The following is a 25,847-nucleotide window of genomic DNA, read 5'->3' as shown; positions in this document are numbered from 1 at the left end:
TGTCTGCGTTTCTGTAATAAAGGGGAATAAATCTACATTTATTCCAGTTCACCATAAATCCTTGAACTCACGCAGTCGATGAAGCTAACCGTTTCATGAACCCCTGATTCTACTCACCATCATAGGCATTTATTCTTGTGGCGAGTCCACTTGCTCTTGGTCTATTTTGCCGAATTTTTAGGGGTGGGGTGGTATTGTTGCGTGGTCAAACGCGAGCGCTTCAGGTCATAAGGGCTGTCATTGAGTTAGGTGGTATAATTTCGATCCTAAGCATGTACGTCACAAGGAGTAGGGTCGCTTGTCCAGCCACACGGGTCTTCTATGCGTTCTACGGTTTCCACCTTCGCACAAGTGAATAATTGAAATATAAGTGTACCTCAAATGACCTAGTTTGTGTCAAGTGGGCGTTCAACCATATTTCTCTCTCTTCACTTTGGCGAATTAGTCCACCGGAATTTGCATACTGATTACGATCTTTTATGTTTTATGATTATATTACCGAAGCGCCCATGTGGTTAAGAAAAACATTTTCTATTGAACATAGTTGATATGTTTGGGCCTTTTTTATTTAAGTAATCAGCTTGGATTACCCTTACATCAAATTTCATATAGCTAACCTTTAAACTTCCTGGTACAAGTAACTTGTGACATTCAATATTTTTAAATTGTTTTACTTATACTATTATGCGTTGAATTAGATTCATTGAATTTATTTCATTCGCCCTACTGCACATACTGACAAAAGCTATTGCGCAGAAATGTGTACATTATTATGACAACCTTCCATCTATACAACTCCCGTTATCTACGTTAATCTTAGTCTATCTGTGTTCATTTAAATAACATACTACCTATCTGGAGAGTGGGGGTCGATTTGTTATTGACAAGTGACGTGGTTTCGATTCCAAGCTTTTTCGTGGCAAAGAATAGGGTAGCCTCTCCAACCTCGTGGATTTTCTCAGGGGCCCCTGGTCTCGCCCCAGTGATAAAAACACCTATATGCAAGCGGATTATTGAAATAAAAATGTTCATTTACTCACGAAATGACCTAGTTTGTGTCGAGTGGGGGTTGCATTCCAATTTGTCATTTCTTCTTTTCTATATGTACCAGTAATTAATATCCTATAATAGTTCAGTGTTTAATAATTTATTTCCCTTAATTTTGTTTCGACTATTATGGTTGCCTACGGAATGGTTAGACCAAAGATATAACCCTGGTTTGCCACTTTACGAATAAAGTTATAGTGAAAAATAAAGACATTTCGGACCAATTCTGCTCTTGACTGTCCATGTCCATTGGTAATACATTGTTCTTGGTTGATCAGATTATATTCATCATTCATAAAGGGATAGAAAAGTATTTTAGTGAAAAGACCATAAACCAATCTGTTTCACAGAGATCTTTTAATATCTCTGTTACAGATGACTGTTTCGACACGTGACGTCACATCACGCGGCGTCAATCATTGGCTCAATAGCACGTGCATTGTTTACATAAGACGTTACTGATTCGGGCTAAATGGTGAATTTTACTTACTTTAATACCCATTTACACTAAATATGAAATGATTTTTACCTACAAACAATTCAAACGTCTTTATTTATTTTTCTAATAAATGAAAAAAATGTTTTAGAATTTAATTTGACTGAAGAAAAAAGTTAATATTTGGGACTCATTAAGTCGCATCGATGTCAACCTCATCAGTGATTGTAGCGGCCTAGCAAAAAATCACTGCTGATCAGTGTGACCATAAACGTAGCCAATGATTTCATTATGAGCTGAAAATTAGAACGACCTGGTTTATATATTTTACACTTAGCAAATATACTACCCTTGTCATATTTCATAATTATGTATTTTGACTACCAAAGATAAAAAAAAACCGCAATTAGGTCTGTTAAAGTCTACAGTAGTTAATCGCTGATTTCTAGCGCTGTAAGGATAGTTTGTTTTGACTATTTAATTTGTGATAGCTATATATAGAATGTATTACATTTTAATTAGTTTAAAATGAATATGCAAATAATGTTATCCACTAACCGCACGGTGTTTATTGGCTGTCTTGAGAACACACCCATGTCGCATACGTTGCACCTATTTGTTATAAATTAAGATGTGATGTGCGGTAACCCCGCTTCTATCTAAGAAGTCAGCAAAAAGCGGATGCTAAATTTTACTGAAGAGTTACAGCTTACGTTGAAGGGTTAAAGAAAAAGAATCTGGTAAGCAACATATTTTACAGATAGTATTTACACAGTTCTTTTACACAGGGAAGGCATGGTATCATTATTGTATCAGACAACATTTGATAATTAATGAAAGCTTTAATCTGGGTAAACAATAAAATTGACGATCTGTGTTGATCTGTTTAGGATAACAATCTGTTTTCATTGAAAAACTGACGTCTATAGACAAAGTCAGTGTGGAGATATACCCGATTTTGTGTTTCATTTCTCTGTACATACTGTGTGTTTCGCTGCAGAACGATCACCATTGAAAAAGTATCGTTCTCCCTCAGTACAGCATAAATTCAAAGTCATACGTTGCGCCATCTTTAGTTGTGGTGAAAACTAAAAATACACTAACGAAATTAATACCACAACATCTTTTAGTGCATATTAAATTATTGTTGTATAGTATTAGTTATACATTTGTTCGAAAACCTAATCATGATTATTTTTGAATAACTGCTACAAATCATGACTTCTTTATTTAAAATTATATACGAAATACTAGACTTGCCGCCTGTTAATGTCAAGGTGGTATTGTTTTGAACTTACTATCCATCAATGTATATCAAAGTGTGCTGACAAACTGGCAAATCTACCGGGGTTTTATTTTATACGGACATTCCTATGGCCGTTAGAACTCAAGTAGCCAGGCAATGATAGGATACGGTCAAACACCCCCATCCCCCCATTGTTACATCCATACATATATAACGTCTGTCACTATGACACATACAAATTTGGGCGTTACACTCTCATGTGTCATTTAGTCCAGTGGAAATCATTTGTAAACTATAATATTATAAAGGAAGAATCTCAGATAAGAATATCAGTCCAAAAATGGTTCCGTTCCGTTCAACATTTAATGCTCGCTATATAATAAGTCCGCCGTCATTTTATTGTGGGCGAGAAAATTTGACAGGCCTTCATATTTTAGCGAAAAATGCAAGTAACGCATCGTTACTTTAAGCACACAATGTATTGCTTATGTATTCACAACCCGTTTTCAAAATATATGTGCCTCCTTCACCAACATGTTTTGTCCTTTTCAAATTTATTTTCACTTTTCAAGTTCCGGCTGCCGTCCATAATCAACTTTAAATCACCTTTGTGAGGATGACAATCAAGTCTTAGCATATCTAAGAATGTGTTACATTAATCGTCTATATCGCAAACACGAATTACGTCACAACTCTCTCGCTCGCTCTCTCTCTCTCTCTCTCTCTCTTAAGCATAATTCATTAATTTCCTGGTCACGACAACTCTTCAAAATATGTAAATATGTTCTGCGTTATTTGCCAATCGTTAGCCAGGAGGACGGTTATTTTTTGAAAGGTTGGGTAAGCAACCTAAATATAGATCATCCTGAAAGGGATATAAACATTGGACAATCTGATTAAAACACAGATCCTATTTCGTTTTGTTTTTTATAGTTCAAAATTTCGTTTTACTTGTCTTCACAACACTAGGATCTGGAAGAGTTGTAAGAGTTAATGTGAGGGATTAACCAATGAAACGGTCTGTTACGGCGAGTTCTTGGCGTGTCATGCACGGAAATGTGGGTAAACCACTAGAAACGTCAATGCTGGTTGATTACTCAATGTCTGATGTCATAGGGTCAAAATTGCTCGTATGGCGCGACCTTCCCTTACAACCGGTCAGATCTTCATGTAGTCTAGTCATCGAAAGTATAAAAAAAAACGAAACGAAATATAGGTCTGTATTTTAATTAAACTGAAACATTGGGCAAGCTCCAAGGAAGCCTTTAAAGTCGATGGCTGTTATTTGTACGAGACAAGGAACCGCCTGTCAATCGTTGTGAATTATCATACTGCTAAAGACCCTTGGACATTATTTGTCAGTCCTGAAATAACCTAGTTGGTGTTGAATGGACGCTAGCCCCGCCCCTCCCCCTCGAGCCCTCCCTACATCAGACTTCATTTCACAAGTTAATCTTAAATGAATTATATAACGTCACCTACCAATGTATCCAGGTTTTTATTTCTTTACAGTGGATGAGTTTTACATCAGATTGAGTTTCGTGTATTATTATGATTACATCCCGAAATCTGAGATCAGGAAGACATAAACCACTATCCTTATGTTTCTTCAAAGTGACCTTTGGTATCATTTACACAATCTTTAAAAAAGCATTCTTAAAGTTTATACATTCAAAATAATCCATTAAAGCAGTATACAACAGTTTATTATAAATAGCCTAAATAAAACGTTACAAATAAAGTATAGGTGTCTGTTTAATGGTGATTTCATTTATTACTGTTTTATCATTTTGTATGTATATATTTGTAGGGACATCAATCGACGTGGATAAACAGTTGGAACGTGTGGAGAACGGCAAATACAAACCAATTTGAATCAGCTCAGTTCAAATACTGAGAACTTATTGCAGTATTTTAATTGCTGGAGATGACTATTACAAACCAACGTGAATTAACTATGGCTGGATTATAAAACCTTAAACCACTTTAGATTTGAAAAAAAAAACAAAAAAAAAACAATCCCAAACAAATAAAATAACCTATTTTACAAGAATTTGAGATTTTGCCATTGTGATATCTAGATAAAAAGTTGCTGTGTGTTTGGATGAAGTATTAAAGGGTGTAAATGATGTCTGAAGAATATTGTAATGATGAGATAATTATAATGTTTTATGAGTATGCTACGTTAATGATGTCTGTATAATATTGTAATGATGAGATAATTAGAATGTTTTATGAGTATGCTATGTAATTGATGTCTGTAGAATATTGTAATGATGAGATAAATAGAATGTTTTATTAGTATGCTATGTAAATGATGTCTGTAGAATATTGTAATGATGAGATAATTAGAATGTTTTATGGGTATGCTATGTAAATGGTGTCTGTAGAATATGGTAATGATGGGATAATTAGAATGTTTTATGAGTATGCTATGTAAATGATGTTTGTAGAATGTGGTGTAATGATGAGATAATTGACTGTTTTATGAGTATGCTATGTAAAAGATGTTTGTAGAATGTGGTGTGATGATGAGATAATTAGAATGTTTTATGAGTATAATATGTAAATGGTAATAATAGTGATCCACATGGGGTATGTGATTCGCGCAGTTTTGCTATTTCTGTGATACAATATAGGCATGTAAGATATGTGGGTATTTATCGAAAAGCATCCCAAATAGTTGTAGCATAATTACTAATATTATTAATAATGTGATCATTGACATTTATATAATTTGTTTATCTTTAAGCTACGGAATCAACAACACCGGTTCCAGGTACAGGTAGTTTGTTTATTTAGTTATTTATTTTGCTATTTTTCTATTTATTGAATAGTAGCAATTACGGTAATTAATGGCGTGAACAGAAAATTAAAAATCCGAATGCTAATTATCATTAACAATGTTATAGCCTACTTAATGTCACAAAGGGACTTATTTTAAGATATTCCATGACAAATTCTTATGGTTACTATTTTAATTATTGATGCTTTATGGCTCTTCGTGTTTGTTCTGGCAAATATACAAGAGGTTTCAAAGGGGTAGACCCAGATTTTTAAAAATATTATCTGTCACTGCTACTTCAATGACATTACAGGCAAAGCATGTTTTAACTGACCACTGTTCTGCTGAACCATACTGTTTAGTATTAAGGATAGGGCATTTAAGTGCATTTTATATAAAATGAATATTAAGTTTAGTTGCATTTTTTCTAGCACTCCAATTGGGTGATGATTGTAGTAATAGATTACTGGGGGGGTGTGCTGGTGAGAATTCAGCGTGTGTTACTAATCAAGATGGCGTCGGTACATGCAAATGTAAAAATAATTACGTCATAGTGACAGTTTCCGGTGAAAAAAAGTGTGAAGAAGGTAAATGCACAATTTTCTATTTTGGCTTTTATTTAACTTTTAATAATCAACGCTGCCTATTACACAAATGCACCATGTGTGCAATTGACCATGGAAATATGAACAAACTTACATTTCACAACCTTTTTCACAGGAATGAATTTATGATATCGAACAATCTCTTCAAACTAGCGAACAAAAAACAACACTTAAAAATCTATTTTTTCATTTTTAGCGCCGGCAAGATTATTTGAACAGAAATATCATTTTATAGCTGTACATGTAGATAAAGCACCAGTCCAAAGTTTCTGTAAGTATACAATTAAATAACTTAAAGATACATTATGGGAGATAAGATAAAGAGATGGGAGTTCTCACTATAATAGTTAAAAACTAGATAGTGTAAAGGTAATTTGCTGGAAATTTCAGTCAAATTGATCCACTATGAGCCGAGAAAGAAGTGGGTGAAATTTTTGCATAGTCTCGGTCATCATTACTAAAATCATTAATATAAACAACATAGTCTCGATTATCCACTTTTTCTGATTTAATTATCTAATCCAGCCAACATCGAAGGCTAGCCTTGACATCGAGAGTTTATTATGGTCTGGATAAGTTAATTAATGTCTAATTGATAATTTAGATAACATTTCAGGCCTAAAGAAAGACTTGTAATAAGCAGATTTTGCTCTTGCATAATGCATGTTTAATAAGATAATTTCTCAAAAGTAAAATGGCCCAATAAGTAAATCGGAAGAAAGAATAAATAAATAAATAATTTTTTTTTTCTACAGCAATACCCTTGTATATAGATCCAAGATATCCGATTGTCTACGATCTTGTAGATCTGATACCAAACAAGGATTTCATTACTGCTTCTCCAAGTAAATCCTTTATAACTTTAAATATAAATATACCCAACACCAGCGTAACTGAATCAGAAAAATTTATGGTTCAAGTGGCCGCCAGAATCGATACAGTCAAAATTCTGGATTCCATCTTTGTTGAATTGCGGGTGCTTGGGAACAATAGTTTCACACAAGGAAGCACAGAAGAAGGGGTTATAAATAACACGGTGAATGGTTCCTTATACAGAGACAATTATACAGATTTTGAATTTGATGATAAATGTGAGAAAGATTTCATCGTAAATAAAAAAACCGGAGAGGTAATAACACAATTGTTCCGTTTTGATTATTGAAGTTGTTCACATTTACATTGAAATAAAGCGTAATAGCACCTTTAAGTTTATGTTAAACTGATCTAACCTGATCTTGCAACTTTCCAATGGACTTCTGCTTTGTCTTGAGGAAACAAAAAAAGACTGTTAATGTATGACCATGACTTACATTAGATTTAACACAACAAAGAAGTCTGATGATAGATCCCTGTGTAAAGTATACATATAAGGTATTTAAACCAGAAGAAAGAAGGATCTAATTTTGTGCCGTCAGCCTAAAAATTAAATGGACAATTTGTTAATATACCAGGCCGATCTCTCGTGGCGTCTTTAAAATTGATGCGTGGTCAAAATCTTTTAAAGTTCTCAGACATGAATAAGAATTAATGATTGAATAATGATTGAACTTCTACTTAATTCTTGATAAGTTTCAATTCTAGTTGTTTGGTGACATACCTCACGACCCCCCCCCCCCCCCGCCCCACAAAAAGAAATAGTAGACACATACCTTTTAGAAATCGAACAATCTAGAAATAGAGATCATTACTTTACCTTCGACCCATATTTCAGGTTACCACAAAGAAAGCATTGGACAGAGAAAAAAAACATGAATATGATTGTCAAGTAAAAGCGAAACGAATTGGTGAAGCTATTCTTAGGGTAAATATTTTGAATCTGTAAATAAAGATGTGATATAGTAGGGCGAGTTTTCTGGCTTTGAGGAGGTAGCGCGATATCCCTCGACACAACTTTAAATTAGGTTAAACAAACGACCAAAAAGCATTGCAGTAAATCTAACATTAAAAACTAAACTATTTAAACGTGCTTTTAGTGAACATTTTAAATTCTGTAAAAGGTTTTAAGACGGTGTTGTTTCTTTATATAGACTTTAATTAACTGGAACACTTTGCGCTATTAATTAATTCTTCTTGTATATGAACTGTGCAAAGCATGTATACTATATCAGTAGGCTATGAGATTCTTTCTATTGAAAAAAACACACTTGGCTGCACAACGGGAGGCAATCTGTATAATCATATTACGTTAACATGAAATATAATATACAATACCTTTTTATACGCCCACATGGAAATGTGGTCGTATATATTGCCGTCGCCCACGTCCGTCGGTCGGTTATCCACAATTTCTTACGAACACTCTACAGACTACATTTATAACCTGGTTGTCTTGAAATGAATATATTTGTTTACATTATTGAGATGAAGAATATCCTATTTAATTACAACAATTAGTAAAACGAAACACGCTGTCGAATTTCAACAATTTAGGTACAGTATATTACTTCCAGAGTTAAGGCCCGTGTTTCAGTTTGTAGCACCTTGTGAACCCATCAAAGGTCGAAAATTATAATCTGATCTGTACGAAATTGTCTTGTTGACCGCACAGACGATTTAGCAGATGTGGGCGTATGTTTTGCAACCTATCGTTTCATAAACATTCACGAATGAACGCGGTATTACATCACTGGGGTCAAAAATAGCATTTTAGTTTACTTGTCGATTTGCTTTGTGGCTTAAAATTGTACTTCTGTGTAAAGCCAATGTTGCAATATAACTATTTGTGTTCCACTGTTGACACGACAGCCTATTACAGAATTTAAATTAAAATTAGAAATCAACCCTGTTTCGATTAAATATATCAAAACTTAATACTTAATTTTGAGATTTATACCGCCTTTAAGTATGGGTGACACGGTTTTTGGAATAACAAAGCACGTTTTTTACTGTTTGGTTATTATAGGATAGAAACCAGTATTGGTGCCTGTTATTTGACTGTTTGGATTAGGATCTTATTATTGATATGTCTGCTTCTTGTCTGACGTTATGGCCATAATACTATTGACATGTGACTGTCTTTTGTAGGGTGATATGACTATAATAATAGAATTGATGCTAATAATTTGACTGTTTATTGTAGGACCTAGGGGATATGAAAATAACGGTACTTGATGTTAATGACAATCCACCAGTCTTTACCCAAGAATATTATCAAGGAATCATTGAAGAAAATTCACCAAAAAACACTAAGGTGAAATTGCAGGTAAGGAAATGTGAGACTCAAGTGGAAATGTACGTCCTCTGATTTGCTGACAGCACCCCAATATGAATGTCTTTCCGATGATCCTGATATAATGAATGCATCTCGGTATTTAAAACATTTACTGAAAGAATTCATATCAATATGACAACTCTTTCTCAACTTGATCATTTATTTTAAATGCATTGTGCACATTATTCTAATTCCAGCATCCCATAGCATCAACAGACAAGGATGTCAGCCCAAATAACAACGTGTCTTACACCAAAATCAAAGGTAGTAATAAATTCCAAATACAACAGTTGGTCGACTCTAGAGAAATCGAAATCTGGTGTTCAGAAGAACTGGACAGAGAAGCAGAAGCGTGGTATTATTTATCAATAGAAGCGACCGATGGCGTAAACACAACCACGGCGGGTCTGAATATAACAGTTTTAGATGTAAACGAACCACCACAATTCACTAAAACGTTTTACGAATTTAATGTCACCGAAGGGGAGCGAGACATATTTGTTGGTGACGTTTCGGCCATAGATAGTGACGCAGATGAAAAGGGAGATGTCGTTTACAGTATAAAGAATGGGGCGTTCGATAGCTTCCATATTGAAAACAATGGTTCCTTATACTTTAAGGGTAGACGAGGCAACTTAGCTTTAAATATAATCAATAGACGATCCTACGACTTGACAATAACGGCTACAGACAGAGAAGGCTCCACCAGTCAAGCAGATGCCATGGTTCGTGTAACTGTGCTAGATCAAAATGAAGTCCCTGTCTTTGAAAAATCTTCTTATTCGTTCAGTGTTTTTGAAGGGACCTCTTGCTTAACTAACATTGGTGTTATGAATGCCACTGACAATGATGATGGAATGAATGCAGTACTGGAATATTTCCTTGAGGGTGATGGCGCTTCTATGTTTGAAATAGGTACAGATTCTGGTATAATCACTTGCAAAAACGAACTGGACTACGAACATATGACTAGTAGATCTACCACATTTGGAGTAAGAGTAAGTGACAAAGGCTACCCATCCCTAACTGCTAGTACTACGGTAACCGTTAAAGTAGAGGACGTTAACGATAATTCACCAACACTTTCCGCTACATACACTACCGATGTCTTCGATGCTGATATCAAGAAGCCCGGTAAACCCATAATTGTCATAGATGCACTAGACCATGATTCTGGCAAAAATGGAGAAGTAACCTTTGATATCATTAACAGTTCGGCCGTTGGTTTGTTCAACATTTCCTCTTTTGGACTTGTGAGAGTCGCCACCAATATTGTAGAACCGATCGCTCCTCTATATAATTTGAGAATCAATTGCAGTGACTTAGGTAAGTATTATCACAAAATTGCTTTTCTTTACAAGATGAATCCCAAGCAGCAACACAGTTTGAAAAATCTGAAACTGGAATGTATGCTTAATAAATTCTAGCTATAGTATCTTCAAATTAAAAAAAAAAGCCATGCTATAATTACTATCCAGTAATAGATGTTGTTTTAGACTAACTCTTCAGTGTTTAAAGGCTGGTAACCTACAACAAATATAAGATTTATAGATCGATTTTTTGTGTTGTTCGCAGGTATTCCTCCCTTGAACACTACCACCTATTTAACTATTTCTGTCAAATCTGTTACTACACAGACGGTCTCTTTCGATGCCATCGACCTTCATTTTAATTTGGAAGAGGAACAAGCTTACCAGAATACTACCGTCGCCATCGGCTCTGTTGAACGGTTCGTCATAAACAATAATTCAGACATAACTTTTAAACTGGTGGGTGAACCCATCCTAGGTATCAATATGTCTGATAACGGTACATTAATGGCGTACAATAAACATTTTGACAGAGAAAAAAGAGATCTATATGAAATCATCACCAGAGTTTACGACAGAACAGACTGGAAAAATAGTGATGTAGCAGTGGTAAGGATTATATTGTTTAACCATGATAACTTACTGATACTACCAATCACAATACAAATTAGCAATGTTAAACTGCCCTAAAATCATGCCCACGAGTCGCATGCCTATAAAGTGCTATAGGCAAATGATACAAAACAGATCTAAAACTCATATAACCATAAGTCACATAATACTGCGTTTTACCGTTGTCATGTTGTGATCGTAAAATTGAGTGATCAATTCGTTGGATGTGTTCAAATTACGAAGTAGAACTGTCTAATTCAGAATTTTCCAAAATTTTGTTCCATTATGTTTTCCTGGTTTTGGTTTAAAGACTTATCTATATGAAGCGCGTTCGGTAATGTGCATGTTGTGATTGATTGACTCCAGTTCAACCTACCAACCAAATCTTATCATACATAAGTTTAGCTGTCCAATCAATGTACTTTTATGCTGTCCCAGGACGCGCCTTTCTTAAATTAAGCATGTATCTAGATGTTAATCCAGTCACCAACAGAAAAAGAAAACGGAAAGTGAATACCATTTAGTTTTAATTAGACTGGCAGAAATGCGTGGTATTTATTTCTTCTTCGTTGTTATTCAGATTAATCTTAAGATAATAGACATCAACGACCATCCACCAGTCTTTATAAACAATGAAGCCGAAGCCACTGTTGATATATATGAAAATAGTGATAATGATACCCATGTCATAACTGTACCTGCCATTGATCTGGATACTGGTAACAATTCTATTATTGTCTACAGGATCCTTAATCCTGGTGTTCGTAAGTATGAAAATGTTACAATTATTAAGATATATTCGAATAGATTATTTGAATGTAACAAACCCGTCTTTAAATCATCGAATGTTGATGAAAACCAAAGGATCAGCGTTACTTTTAAAACCCAAGAATTACGTGGACTTTTTAGTTTTAGTATCCACAACAATCGTATGAATCCACAACAGTCGTTTATAATCACGTCAAGAATGAAGCGTGTTCGAATACCAGCCTTAACGATAATTAGTTTGTCGTTCGCATGGTATGAAAAAACGAGATGATGTGCACACATTGGTCATGGATGTTAAATATAATACAAAAGATACTAGTCAAGAATTTTTTTTTCGAAAACGTTTTTGAGTACATTATTTTAAATATGCATTACCTGATATGAATTTTGTTCCCAGTAGAGCTGATTCGTTGTTCTGTATATTTTATCATGAGCTAATCTAATTTTTCATTTTATGAGGTATTTTTTGACGACTGTATATAATTGTGTTGAACTTATTCTTGCTTCAGCGTTTTCTGTAAACAGTAGTAGTGGAAGGCTGGTTTCTTCGGGTACAATCGACAGAGAACGAAATGGAACTGTTATATCTAACTATACTGTTATTATTGAGGTAGGATGTCTAAGAATAAATCAGCTATAACCCCTTCAATGACGGCAACTCTCATTAAAAGCAATATTAATTGGAGGAAGACCCCGTTTATTTCTTAATTATCTATAATGTTAAATCAGCAGTGTTCTACACAGGGTAACCTATTCCTTTAATTTCGCTGAGAACATCTCTTTATAGGACAGCAAGTATGACATCGTATGGTCATCGGGGTACTACATTTGTATGCGGTTGATATCGTAAATTTCAAATCACTGAAATTCATAGTAGGCTGGAGTCAGAATATCATTTTCGTTTTAGTGCTGAACAAAACAAAACCTCTTTACTCATTGTATTATTCCGCCTTAGTCTGACACCTAGCAATGAAGAAAATAGAAATTCAATGTCTCTACATCAATTCTTTTCAATGTCCAGTTTAATGTTTCAACACATTTTAACAATCATTGGATTTTCAGATAAAAAAATCGTAGCCAAAAGTATACCATACAAAAATGTGATGATATCTCTTTAAATAAATGTGTAACGAAAGTACAATCATCATTGTAAAACTAGAGACAAACACATTCAAAGTGTTTCTGAACCAATTAATAAGTGTTTGTATCATTTACAGGCTTCAGATGGAAAATATAATGATAACCTAACCGTTACTATATTTGTCAAAGATAGGAACGACAACTCGCCACAATTCCATAATATATCGGTAAATGTTTCTGAGAGGTTTACGGTAAACAAAACGGTAAGTGTAAAGTCATATTACAATCCATAGTTTTATAAAGGTTCGATAATTCTAAACGTCTACGATTAAACCATTTGATGTGTTCTAACTAGAAAATATACCATAAATCAGGGGTTAATTTACAAGATAAGATTTAGATAGTTTAAACTGTAACTGAGAGAAGATTTAGATAGCCCAAATGGTAACTGAACGGAGATTTAGATAGTCCAAAGAAATACCAAAGTATAATTTCAAAATTTCTTCCAACATGTAGGATGACCTTGCCTATACATGTATATTTTTATTATCGTCGAATTTAATATGTGAATAAAACCTTTAGGATTATTGTAGAGTTGGTCTAGATAATATTATTCAGTTGCACTACACGTCAAATCACAGAATTGGTATTAATATATTTAATTAGATAATACCAAAACATAGCGATCACAATTAGAGTGAAATAACAATATTTTAGTAAAACATCTAGTTATACTTGTAGACGTTTTATTTACAGATACTTACAATAGATGCTATTGATGTAGATGATTATCAGTCTGGTAATGGACGTGTTTTATTTAAACTTGATGATGGACAGCAATCATGTCCTATATCCTTATCTGCAGGTAGAATACACGTACAATTATTTTGACGGTTTTTGTAAGGGATAAAGAGCACGTTGGCGATGCGAAAATTGTTTGGACCTTTCAGGTCGGGTGTTCGATCCCTGCATTGGCCGAGAACGTTCATCCAGATTTTTCCGGCGCGGTTCCCCCTTTTTAGTGATGCAGGACGGAGGGCCTGACAAAGACAGCTGTCTAGTCGTTCGGATGGGAAGAAAAACCGAGGTCCCGTGTACACATTGGCGTGCACGTAAAAGATCCCTTGACAGTTGGAATTCGATATAAGAGTAGGCCTTAGTGTCGCTGTCCGGGCAAAATTTCCCCCATAGCACACTGTATGGCGTATGCCCGTCTTCATTAAGACAGTTCGGAGCAGAACAGTAGGACGTTAAACCCCATTTCATTTCATTTCATTTTCCTCCGCCCCATGACCATCTAAACGGACTAAATTCCCTTCTAATTGATAGATATTTTTAAATATTTTAATATTTTGTCATTTATTTACTTTCATATTTAACACTTGGATCCTCTTACCATTCTTATGTTTGATTTATTGATAAATTCTATTTAATATTACCATTACTAGGTAAACACCTAGCCGAAGTGCTATTATCATCCAAATTAGATTATGAGAGGACGATCAGTCACATGTGCACAATAATTGCTTACGATAATCCATGTAACGCATCAGAAAGTAGATCCACAACAGCGACGCTTACCATCAACGTCCTAGATGAAAATGATAATATACCAGTATTTCAACATTTTATAAATCAGACCGATATAGACATCGATGTAGCCACAGGAACAGTTATTATTGACAAAATCACGGCTAGTGATGACGATTCTGGCAGTAATGGTGACGTCAACTTCTATATCAAAGACCACACAGTGAAACCTTTTGGTACGCTCTTTTTATTATGTCTATTCCTTCAATTTGTTTGGGGCTGTGGGGGGGGGGGGGGGTATATGAGCATTTTTACTGAAGCTCCTATAAAACAGGGGTAGTTAAAATTAAACCAGCCCAGAAACAGACCCATGTTGAAGACAATTATCGAATAGTCACCTAAACTATGTTTCCTGTCCGTTGCATTCTGGTGACAAACAGAATAAACATTAGATAGACTCGTCCTGTTGGAAATCGATTCTTAATCGCTTCTACAAGAAACACATTTTTGAAACACTTGTCGAAATGAACACTTTGATTATAAAACGCATTTTAAAAAATAATTTCTTGGCTCTTGGTTTAAATTAACCTTCTGTGAAACTTTTTTGTATTTTCTTTTTACCGAAACCGCCATTTTTATGGATGTGAAATGAACATCATATTTGTTATTGTTTTTAAGATAAATTCCGTATCAACAGTACTACTGGTAGAATAACAGCTGTGGGAAATTATTTAGCAGAAGATATTACAGTAGTTTATCTGGTAGTGATAGCTAGAGATAGTGGACAACCACCTTTAGAAACAGAGGCAACGGTAGTATATAATTAAATAATAATATTTTGATATTTTAATTTTCTTTTGTTCCTGTTTCTATTAATAAGACTATGTATGCGATTCTGGAATGTCTTGATATAAAGCACGTGTTGTATTGACCTAAAAGTTGAGCCAATTCCCTATTTTCGTAGGTATCAGGAGCAAATATAACTATAGTATCCTAAATAGTTGAAAACGAAAGATCCATTCAATCAGACAGTATTTTACTGCCTGGCCTATGTATAATCAAAGGCACTTCTGTTTCAGATTCGTGTTTCCATAAACAATTCTGATTCCAGACCAATATTTAAAGATATTTTCCAAATTTATATTGTTGAACATCAGGAAGCTTCTGAAGTATACTCAAAATTGACAACCATTGTGGCGTTTGATAAAAAATACGGTGCTGAGAAACTTTGCGTCTGTTCATTTAATATAGCCAGTTCCAGTAAGTATCCAGATCGAAATATAAACACCATTTACGTAACTCTCAACTAAATACCAGTATCTAATCACCATTTAAGTAATTCTTTTTAGAGTAAATACCAGTATCTAATCACCATTTAAGTAATTCTTTTAAGACTAAACACCACTATCTAATCACCATTTAAGTAACCCTTTTAAGACTAAATACCAGTATCTGACTACCCTTAAGTGACTCTTTTAAGACTATATACCAGTATCTGACCACCTTTTAAGTAACTCTTTTAAGACTGAATACCAGTATCTGACCACCTTTTAAGTAACTCTTTTAAGACTGAATACCAGTATCTGACCACCTTTTAAGTAACTCTTTAAGACTAAATACCAGTATCTGACCACCTTTTAAGTAACTCTTTAAGACTATATACCAGTATCTGACCACCTTTTAAGTAACTCTTTTAAGACTGAATACCAGTATCTGACCACCTTTTAAGTAACTCTTTAAGACTAAATACCAGTATCTGACTACCATTAAGTAACTCTTTTTTAAGGCGAAATACCCTTATCTTCATGCATTACAAACTATAGTGAACCAGGTGATTCTGAATCACTCCCGACATATCACTGACCTTAAAGATGCGATCAGTAGTTATGTTGTTCTGCACAGTATTTCTCTTAAACTTTTAATAGGCTGTTTTTCATGTTGTAATCCATACAGATATATCTCTAATCAAGGGCCGCAAAGCTTTATACTTTCGGAGTTAAGATATGAATAGACATACAAGATCATCCAAAATAACATTTACAGTAGACATACCTCTTTTAAATTTGTTTACCAAAACGTTATTTTTCTGCCATATTCCGGCAGGGGGGTGGTTTATAATATAAATCTTATTTATTATTACAGAACATCAAAGTTTATTTAGTATTGGGTCAATATCTGGTGTTATCAAACTGAAAAAAGAATTAGATCGGGAAGTTGTTGGTTCTAAGTTTAACTTAATGATAGAAGCTATTGATGACGATCAGCCTAAGAGAACATCAACCGCAACTGTAACAGTTAATGTAGTTGATATAAATGATAACCCACCTACATGTAATAATAATACAGAGTTTGCTATAAATCAGGTAAATATAGATACATGCAAATGAAATAAAATTCACCGTCCTACGTATATGCTTTATCCGGGATCATAAAGACGAGCATGTAGATGCCGTTCCGTCCTACACAATTGATAAGGGAAAACTTTCTCAGCCAAAAACTAGCAGCGGCTTATTCACTGAACCACAGGTGGAGAAAATTCATCGGGATTTTCCGACGTGGTTCACCCTTGTCAGTGATGCAGGATAGAGGTCCTGGCAAAGGACAACGTATAATCTTTGGGGTGGAACAAAAAATCGAGGGCCTGTGTACATATTGGCGTGCACGTAAAAGAACCCTTGACAGTTGGAATTCATGATAAGAGAAGGCTGTAGCGTCGCTGTCCAGTCAAAAAATCTCCCTCATAGCCCACTGTATGTCTTCATTAGCACAGTCGAAGCACAGCAGTAGGACGTTAAACCCCATTTCATTTCATTTTATTTCACTGAGCCACTGCAGCTCCCTAGACGAATACAGATTTAACGTACAGAAAAACACCACCACGTGACCTCTTCAGCAATCTTCTGAAAATACCCGTATTTTAAAAGGAGCCTATTTTACTTTTCTTCCTTTTTTATCAACTGAATCAATGACGCCAGCCTCAATCAGTATGAATATTGTATAACATCAAAATGTTCAATTATGAGGAATAAAAATCACCAACAGATTGCCCAAGTCCTGTTTTGTTTCAATTGGTTTAAAAATATGCACATCACATTTTGTATTATAGTCCTCACCGATTGGTTCAATGGTTGGTGAAATAGAAGCTCAAGATCTAGATGAGGGTGTAAACGCTGTTTTGAACTATTCTCTATATGAACATAATGATTATTTTGATGTTGATACAACCTCGGGAACAGTAAAACTGGTCAATTCTATTGTTCCGTCTAAAATGAAACAAATCTTTCAGGTAAAATATTTTTTAAATATTTCGAACAATTCAAATACTATTCTCCACACACGGAAAAAGAGAAGACATTGTTGTCAACATATCTGAAAGCATGTCCACTTACTAGACTTATTCGATTTTGCAGATTTCTTCTACTACACTTTGTATTTGAGCACTGATTCATAGAATTGATTGTGGTTGATTCACATTCTGTTTTATTTATTATTATCAACCCTACTGAGATCTATATTGTATATTATATCGAACTTAGTGGTAACTAAGACAATAAATAATTCCAATCTATCTATAAATATACAAGATTTAATTATTACTGAGTATAAGGCAAGTGAAAAATGTTTTAATTGATTGAAAATATTTCAGATGACTGTTAATGTTAGTGATGGAAAAACACCAGAAATGTGTCCTTTCCGTGTACACGTTTTACCAGATAATACTAGCCCTCCCAAATTTACATCAGGTGAGATATTTTAAAAGAGAATGTGGAATTTTAAGATCTTCGCATCACTAACAAATTTGTTGTTGTCCAGAAGTTAACCTACCAGCAGAGACAGCACAGCTTAGTTGTTCAAAGACAAAAATACTTTCTCCTAAAATCCACATACGATCGTATATATTATTGGATGCACCTTTAACCCGAAAAGTTTTCAATTGCGCAAATGGTTTCCACCATCGCTTTCCAAAATAAAACTAGTAAAGGGCTATTAGATTAAATTGTTATAATTATATATATTTAGGTGAATATAAGGCGACTATATCTATTAATGGTAAAAAGGGAGATAATTTAGAGATGTCAGTAGAAATAAACGCTACAGATAAAGACAATGATACTATAACTTATAGTATAGATCCTAGTAAAAACCAGGTACTTCACGTATAAACAAATCTATATTCAATTACTACGGCACTTTAAAATAATCTTATTACAATTCCTGGTGTCCTCGGGCAATATTTGAGAATATTAACCTAAGACAAATGAACACCAATAGAACTAATTTAAAACAGCCATAACTTAAGTCAAAACTGTTGATTTGAATAATATTTCTGATAGATTTTAGTAAGCCTTGGTGAAATTCATTCGGACTAAATTAGCATTTACGATCATGATCAATTTAAATATGATATATGATAAATTTTGGGGCTTTTAATTTTGTTTTACATAGAATATGGTTACTATAGACCCGAATAGTGGAATTATTAGTTTAAATACTGATATAGATATAAATACAAGAGATGTAACACTAGTTATAATGGCAGTTGATGACGGCACTCCTAGAAAAACCGGGTTAGTATATTGTGTGTTATGGAACATCTGGTACCACTGTCCACTATGGTGCAGTACTCAATTTGACGATTTTGTCCATTGCATTTGGAATTTTCTTCTGGTTAGCATATACTATGGTTGTTTCAATTGCAAAACAGTACTTGACTGAGCACTCAGTGATTCATTTTCTTGCTTAAATATTGTACTTATTATAATTACAGGTCAAGTTCTGTAGTTATTACAGTAACTGGTGGGTTTTATGTTGCACAGGGAAAATATGACAATATTAAACGGGATGCTGAAAAGATGACATTGTTTCAGATATTATTCATTGTAATGTTAGTGGCTCTGTGTATTTTTATAGTTTTAACTGTGGTAGCATGCTACAAGTAAGTAAATAATTCATGATATTTTAACAGCCATACTTCTAGGACCATATATAGGCTTTGGAAATGAAGATGTTCTGGAACTATAAATCTAGATTCTGATATTATCACATGAATCAGTATCTTAAAGCGATATTATTTATCTTGAATGTCCATTTTATAGATTTTTATATTTAAACGTATATTAATTTATGTTCTTCAGATTGTATGATAACTTGACTTTATATATAAATATTTGTGGACCCATTTAATTCATTCTAAGACAGACTTTCACTTTCTTTTAGATGGCGTGTATCACACAGTTTGTCGGATTCTTTAAGAACACGATATTATACCGGGGCTAATTCTAAATGGGACGATTTTACATCAGGTCATCAATATGCTGGACCGAGTTCATCTGCTGAAGAATTTCCTAGCACGTCAACAGGAGTAAGTCTAATCAAAGTTATATCATTTTGTTTTGTATTTATATCACCCTCGGGTCTAACAAAGTGTCTGTGTTCAGCTGAGCTGACTTGGTTTCTCAGTTATCCAATTAAAAGACGCTTTCGTTTGGCAATAATTTTCTTAGTCTATCACAGTGGCTCAATTCATATATTTTAGAGAACAGAATGCGATAAAGACGTAGATAAATGTTATGTAGATTAGACCGGCATTATATCCAAGTTGGAAATAAGTAAAATTTAATTTTAATTAAATTGTAAGGAAACAAGATTTTATTTCTTTGTGCAGACCCTTACATGATCTCCTTGTCCTATATCACAAACCTGCGATATATGTGTGATGGATAATGCCAGCTATACATAATATCATTATATAAGTGTGATAGGGGATATTCAGAAACAATACACAACTGCGGAAATGCACTGCTGTTTTTATTAGAGGTAACTAATGTATGTTAATAACAGGCCAATTGCCTACACATGAACATATACAGTTCATATTGGCGGCTTATCTGACGGTCCCAATTCACTGCAAAGAGATACCCTGTCAAAAGTGGAAATTGACGTTTTTGATTTTTGTCCTAATAATGTGTAATTGCTCCACCAATCCTCAGACATTCAGCAATTCGTCGTGGCATGCTCCTAATCAACCGTCCAATCACGATTTGGGGCAATCTGACCCACTCCTTTTGTAGTGCCACGGCCAATTCTTGTAGTGTTGTCGGTTGACGTTGATGAATACGTCTCCCGATCATGCCCCAGACACGCTTTATATAGGGGAAAGGTCAGGACTCATGGCTTGCCAAGGCATATGGACAATATGGTGACGTTGGGGGTAGTCATTCACGACACGAGCGCGGTGGGCACGGGCATTATCATCTTGAAAGATGAAACGTCGACCTGCACGTTGAGCACAGGGCAGAACGATCGGTGCCAGGATGTGGTCACGGTAGTACACACCAGTGACCCTTCCTTGAACAATATGCAAGTTCGTTCTGCCATGGTGATTCCTCCCCACACCATAACAGAACCACGTTAACGTTAGCATGACGCTCATTTACACGCCCCAAAACGCGAGCACGCCTATCGGTGAAATCCAGAGTAAATCTGGACTAATCTGAGAACATTACACGCGCCCATCCACGATTACCCCAATTTCATAGCTGCCTACACCATTGACGCCTGTTTGCCATGTGTTGGCGAGTTAATGGAGACACAACACGCGGTCGTCGCGCATGCAAATGGGCTGCATGTAACCGATTTCTAATCGTTTGGGGTGTAACTCGAATTCCCGTAACTTGGTACAAGTTTACAGAAAGCTGATTGTCCGTTTGTCCTCGATTTCGCAGGACCTGTGTACGAATGTATCGATCCTGGGCTTGTGTAATGACTCTAGGGCGACCTGAATGAGGTCTATCATCAGCGTTGTGTGTTTGTTGGTACCGGTTCCACAGTCAGCTGATCACAGACTGTGACACATGTTGACCACTGCTCGCTGTGTAGAACCCATTTGAAGCGCCAATAGCACTTAGACGTTCATCATGTTGAAGACCTCTCATTGCAAAGATATGCTAAACAGTAAATATTATGCAAGAACCGATAGGAAAGCAAACATGGATAGGATAAACCAGCACCCGGCAGTTTTCATCAACCCTTCCTTGAAGTGTCAAATTTGACAATGACCCCCCTCCCCCAAGCCCACGTGTATGGCGCCATTGCGTGTTGCATGTGCAACTCAGTGGTTCTGTTGGGGCGATAAGTTCTTCATCTGTGAACATACTCTCAAAGCATATCAAGTGTCCATGACTATTTATCATATCACAACCTGCATAGGTATTTGCATTTCAATATCCCCTACTTTTTTTGAAGAGCAGGTATTTGCATTTCAATATCCCCTACTTTTTTGAAGAGTATATATATATGTAATAAGACCGTCCTATATAAAATAATATGATGTGATAATATCGTACTATATTTAATAAAAAGATATAATTGTAGATGATATTTTCAGACTGACGTGGGTTTACATGTTAACAAAGCTTATCACAGTTCAGGAACATTAAGGTAAATAATAGTTAATTGATTTATTACCGTTGCCATACAGGTCCAATTGTTAACGGATCTAATCTTTATATTATGTTACATAAAAATACGATGAGGTCTGATAGCCGCATCCTCCCTTAATCCCCCCAGACTTGAATATATCTAATGTCTCGCCTCTTTTGTGGTCGAAAAAAAAAATCATAGACAGTTGTAATTCAGTTGCTGAATTCGGCATAATGTACTCCAAAAGTAGCCGATATTGGAGGTTGACAAGATTTTTATTCAAATCCGTTCAGTTCACTTGTTTTTCTTTTATTGAAATTTGGTAATCAAATGTAATATTGGTAGAACTCGTCTCGGATGAACCTATTTTGTCGAAGCACCATCCGGAAACCACAATGATTGTATGAAATGTAAATACATTTAGTTTTCTATTAATGTTATTTGTTTTTTTTCATTGTTATATACATGTTGTATTTCCTTTTTCGCAGAAAGGACAATACCTATCAAACTGAAGTACCAGATTATGAATGATGGACCCCGTTATCAAATCCTATAAAATGCTGTTTTCATTTTTTTATATTATTTAATTTCTGCTTAATAGCAATTTCCTATTATATATTTTTTTATATTTAACTCTGCTTAATAGCAATCTGTTTAAAATACAGATCTATATTGCATTTCGACACACTGAGTATTTTAAACGTGAACAAGTGTTTTCTGTAGTAAAATCGTAAAATCATTAGAATTTGTAATAATATTTTAAGAATTTGTAATAATATTTTAAGAATTTGTAATGTTTTAAGAATTTGTATTATTTTAAGAATTTGTATTATTTTTAAAAAAAATATTTGTTAATGATATTTTTGCAAATCCAAGATTTTAATTTGTATACATCAAGGTCGCTGGACGAATATAAAGAGATGCTTTATGAAAGATAAAATGTAATATGTGTGTTTTTTAAATGTATATAAAATTCATTAAGCCAATCTTTTTTTTTATAAAGATTACATGCTTTATGCATTCATAGGAGTGCCAACTGGCACAGCTTGGTTTGAACACATTCCAATATCTTACGTGAGATAATAAAGCGCTTGACAATGTACAAACATGCTGTCAAACACCTATTCATGAAAATTTGCTGAAAATTGAACAAGAACTTCACTCTATACGAGTACTGCAATTTAAGTTTGTCAACTACCGCGCAACTCTGTAAAGACATTTAACAAAACATTCAAAATCGATAGAGACCATTTTTACCCGATTGGGGTAAGGTATCTTTCTAAACAATCACAAGAGTCAGTAAAAATGTCAGTCTCTAGAAATACCTTGTAATAACTGGATACAGACCACATTAATTCCCCTTAATTTCTTCAGTTTATAGTCCCTTCTTCCGTTTATTTTCACCACATTTGTATGCCGATCATCGTTGGCCTTTTGGTACAGAATCGGGGGAAAATGTTTGATTTTATATTTTCTGCAAAATTTTGGAGAAAATTCATAATTTTGAGGAGGAGTCAGGAGGTTGCTTACGTTGACATAACAAGCGGATAGTTACATTTCCATGGTGAATCTCATACATGTTTTCGAGTAAGGCGAACATCTTAACGCCAAAATTAACTATTCTTGAAAATCTGATGACAACCAAACTTTGTACTGTGAATAAATCTACGTTATAGTCCTTAATTATCAACAATCATATCAACCAGGAGCCATATCTACTTTTGCGAACATACTAAAAATGATCAGGGATCATTTTTACACCAATGTGTACGTATTAAAAGCCCCCTTTTAAAGAAGAAAAAGTCCCACATAGCACAATGCATGGTGGATATAAGTGCACAGTAATTCGGAACGAAATATACTCCACCCACTTCCGCATCCCCACCCACCTCCGCACCTCAACCCTTGTTTGCTAAGATGTTGTTACAAAATCTGGCCATCACGCAAACTTAATTGAAACTTTTTAAATGGTGCTGGAAAATAGTGGCATACGGGCATAAGGTAGGAGCGGGCATATACTTTTCTTCTAGAATGCTGCAGTAGCAAAAAAAAATTAATATAAGACTTTTTGTGTTCTGCTCTGACTTTCAATTACTGTATAATTAATGTACAATTACATACAAACCAACGTTGCAGTCATTTATATGCAGGTCATTCTTCTATTAAACACGGTACCATTATTAAACATATGGGTGCTCCTTATAAAAGAAAATTAAATATTAATTGAAACGCATATAAAATTTAGCGAATTGTCGGCCTAAACACTAATTTTGGGCATATACTTATTTCTGTCAATTATAATTGGAAAAGGGAACAAACTAGTCTTCCAAAAACTATTATATAGCAATGAAACACACATGTATCCGTTTATACGAAACAGCAAAAAACATAAACGCCAGTACGATTTCAAAATCAGAGAGGCACTTTAATCAAATCATTCTAGAAAACGACTTACTAAATGGATCAAAGCACTTTTTTGTGAACAGCATGTTCACACATTAGTGATTAATTCGTCACAATTCCAAGACATTTCGGGAAGGTTTAGAGTCTGTACACAGTCTATACATGAGTATCTGGTGTGTCCACCGCGAGTGTCAATAACAGCAGCACAGCGTCTGTACATGGAGTCTGTACATGGCGATTAATGAACGCCATTGGCACCTGGAACCACACTCTCAGAAAAGCCTGGCGCAATCCATCGGCTGTGTTTGGTCTCGGTACGACATTATTAAGTCTCCTCTGAATTTCATCCCAAAGATCTTCAATCGGGTTTAAGTCCGGACTTAGGGCTGGCCAGTGCATAACGTTGACACCGTCCTGCTGTAGAAAGTCACGAGTAACTCTGGTGGTGTGGCAACGGGCGTTGTCATGCTGGAAAACGTTGTTTCGATGACGTGCGAAATGTGGTATGACGTGGGGTCTGAGAGCTTGATCGATGTAGCGGACTGCTGTGATGCAGCCCCCTCTCCCTGGACCAAGATTTTGGAACACCACAGGACGCACACTCTGGTTCAGGCCGATTCCATCCCAAACCATTATGCTTGGACCTCCCCATGAGTCTCGTTCCATGACACATTGGTTAAAATAACGCTGGCTACGTCGACGACATATTCTGGTCCTGCCTAGTGCCATCTGCAGTTGATACGCAATACGGAACAGTTATCCATTGCCTGTGTCGCCAGTTCTGGTGTTGTTGGGCATACTGTAGACGTTCACGTCAAAGGCGAGGGGATGAGGATCGGTCCACGGTAAGGTCTACGGCAATGGATGCTCTCTCTGGTGAGACGTCGGCGCACTGTATCGGTACTGATGAGTCTTCCGTGTGTTCCGACTGTCTGACGTGCTGTCTCAGATGTCTGTGTGAATGGATTCTGCACGTGCTGTCGCACAACATAACGGTCTTGTCGCCCTGTGGTACATCTTGGTCTACCCGGTCGGGGGCGATCATCCGTGGTTTTAGTGGCCCGAAAGCGTTGCTCAAGCCTGTACATGGTCCGAACATTGACCTGGAAGTCTTCTCAGCGCCTGGTTCCTCTGAGCTGCTGACGCTGTAGTGTGAATGATTCAACCAGGTATGGGGGTGCATTTTACAGGGCTGATCCGGGTGAACAGCACGTGTAGTATGAGTTACATTAAAATCATGGAGAACACATTACCATCTCAGAAATCAGGTTGCGTTTTTGCAACATTTCCTGGATGCGTCTATTCAGAGTAACATACCAAGCTGACGTTTCTTATGCTGCTTAGTATACAATCCTAAAGGAATTTTTTATATCTAGGGGTAAACGCTACACA

At 35.4% G+C, this 25,847-nt stretch overlaps 1 protein-coding gene across 1 annotated transcript; it reads left to right on the top strand.

Annotated features, from left to right (window-relative positions):
* Positions 1 to 4,984: 4,984 nt before the first annotated feature.
* On the top strand, positions 4,985 to 22,992 carry LOC126822183 (cadherin-23). The gene is made up of 24 exons (XM_050550930.2): positions 4,985 to 5,514; positions 5,946 to 6,101; positions 6,316 to 6,390; positions 6,875 to 7,248; positions 7,831 to 7,920; positions 9,199 to 9,321; positions 9,528 to 10,656; positions 10,906 to 11,249; positions 11,833 to 12,016; positions 12,530 to 12,630; positions 13,238 to 13,363; positions 13,857 to 13,965; positions 14,549 to 14,866; positions 15,309 to 15,442; positions 15,710 to 15,890; positions 16,773 to 16,993; positions 17,737 to 17,916; positions 18,277 to 18,373; positions 18,651 to 18,778; positions 19,077 to 19,198; positions 19,399 to 19,566; positions 19,848 to 19,992; positions 22,018 to 22,070; positions 22,541 to 22,992. Exons 4-24 carry the CDS (start codon positions 7,030 to 7,032, stop codon positions 22,581 to 22,583), a joined length of 4,215 nt encoding a protein of 1,404 aa, XP_050406887.2. The 5' UTR covers positions 4,985 to 5,514; positions 5,946 to 6,101; positions 6,316 to 6,390; positions 6,875 to 7,029; the 3' UTR covers positions 22,584 to 22,992.
* Positions 22,993 to 25,847: the final 2,855 nt, after the last annotated feature.

The sequence above is a fragment of the Patella vulgata genome, chromosome 5 (assembly GCF_932274485.2).
Source record: "Patella vulgata chromosome 5, xgPatVulg1.2, whole genome shotgun sequence".
Classification (NCBI taxonomy): Eukaryota; Metazoa; Mollusca; class Gastropoda; family Patellidae; genus Patella; species Patella vulgata.
This window is presented reverse-complemented; position numbering and strand designations above follow the sequence as displayed.

What these genes read in the sequence shown, in the direction of transcription:
- LOC126822183 (XM_050550930.2), top strand. Translation starts at nt 7,030, where the DNA reads ATGGTTCAAGTGGCCGCCAGAATCGATACAGTCAAAATTCTGGATTCC. An exon ending in ACTATACTGTTATTATTGAG is followed by an intron (nt 12,631 to 13,237) that starts GTAGGATGTCTA and finishes TATCATTTACAG; the next exon opens with GCTTCAGATGGAAAATATAA. An exon ending in CACAGTTCAGGAACATTAAG is followed by an intron (nt 22,071 to 22,540) that starts GTAAATAATAGT and finishes CCTTTTTCGCAG; the next exon opens with AAAGGACAATACCTATCAAA.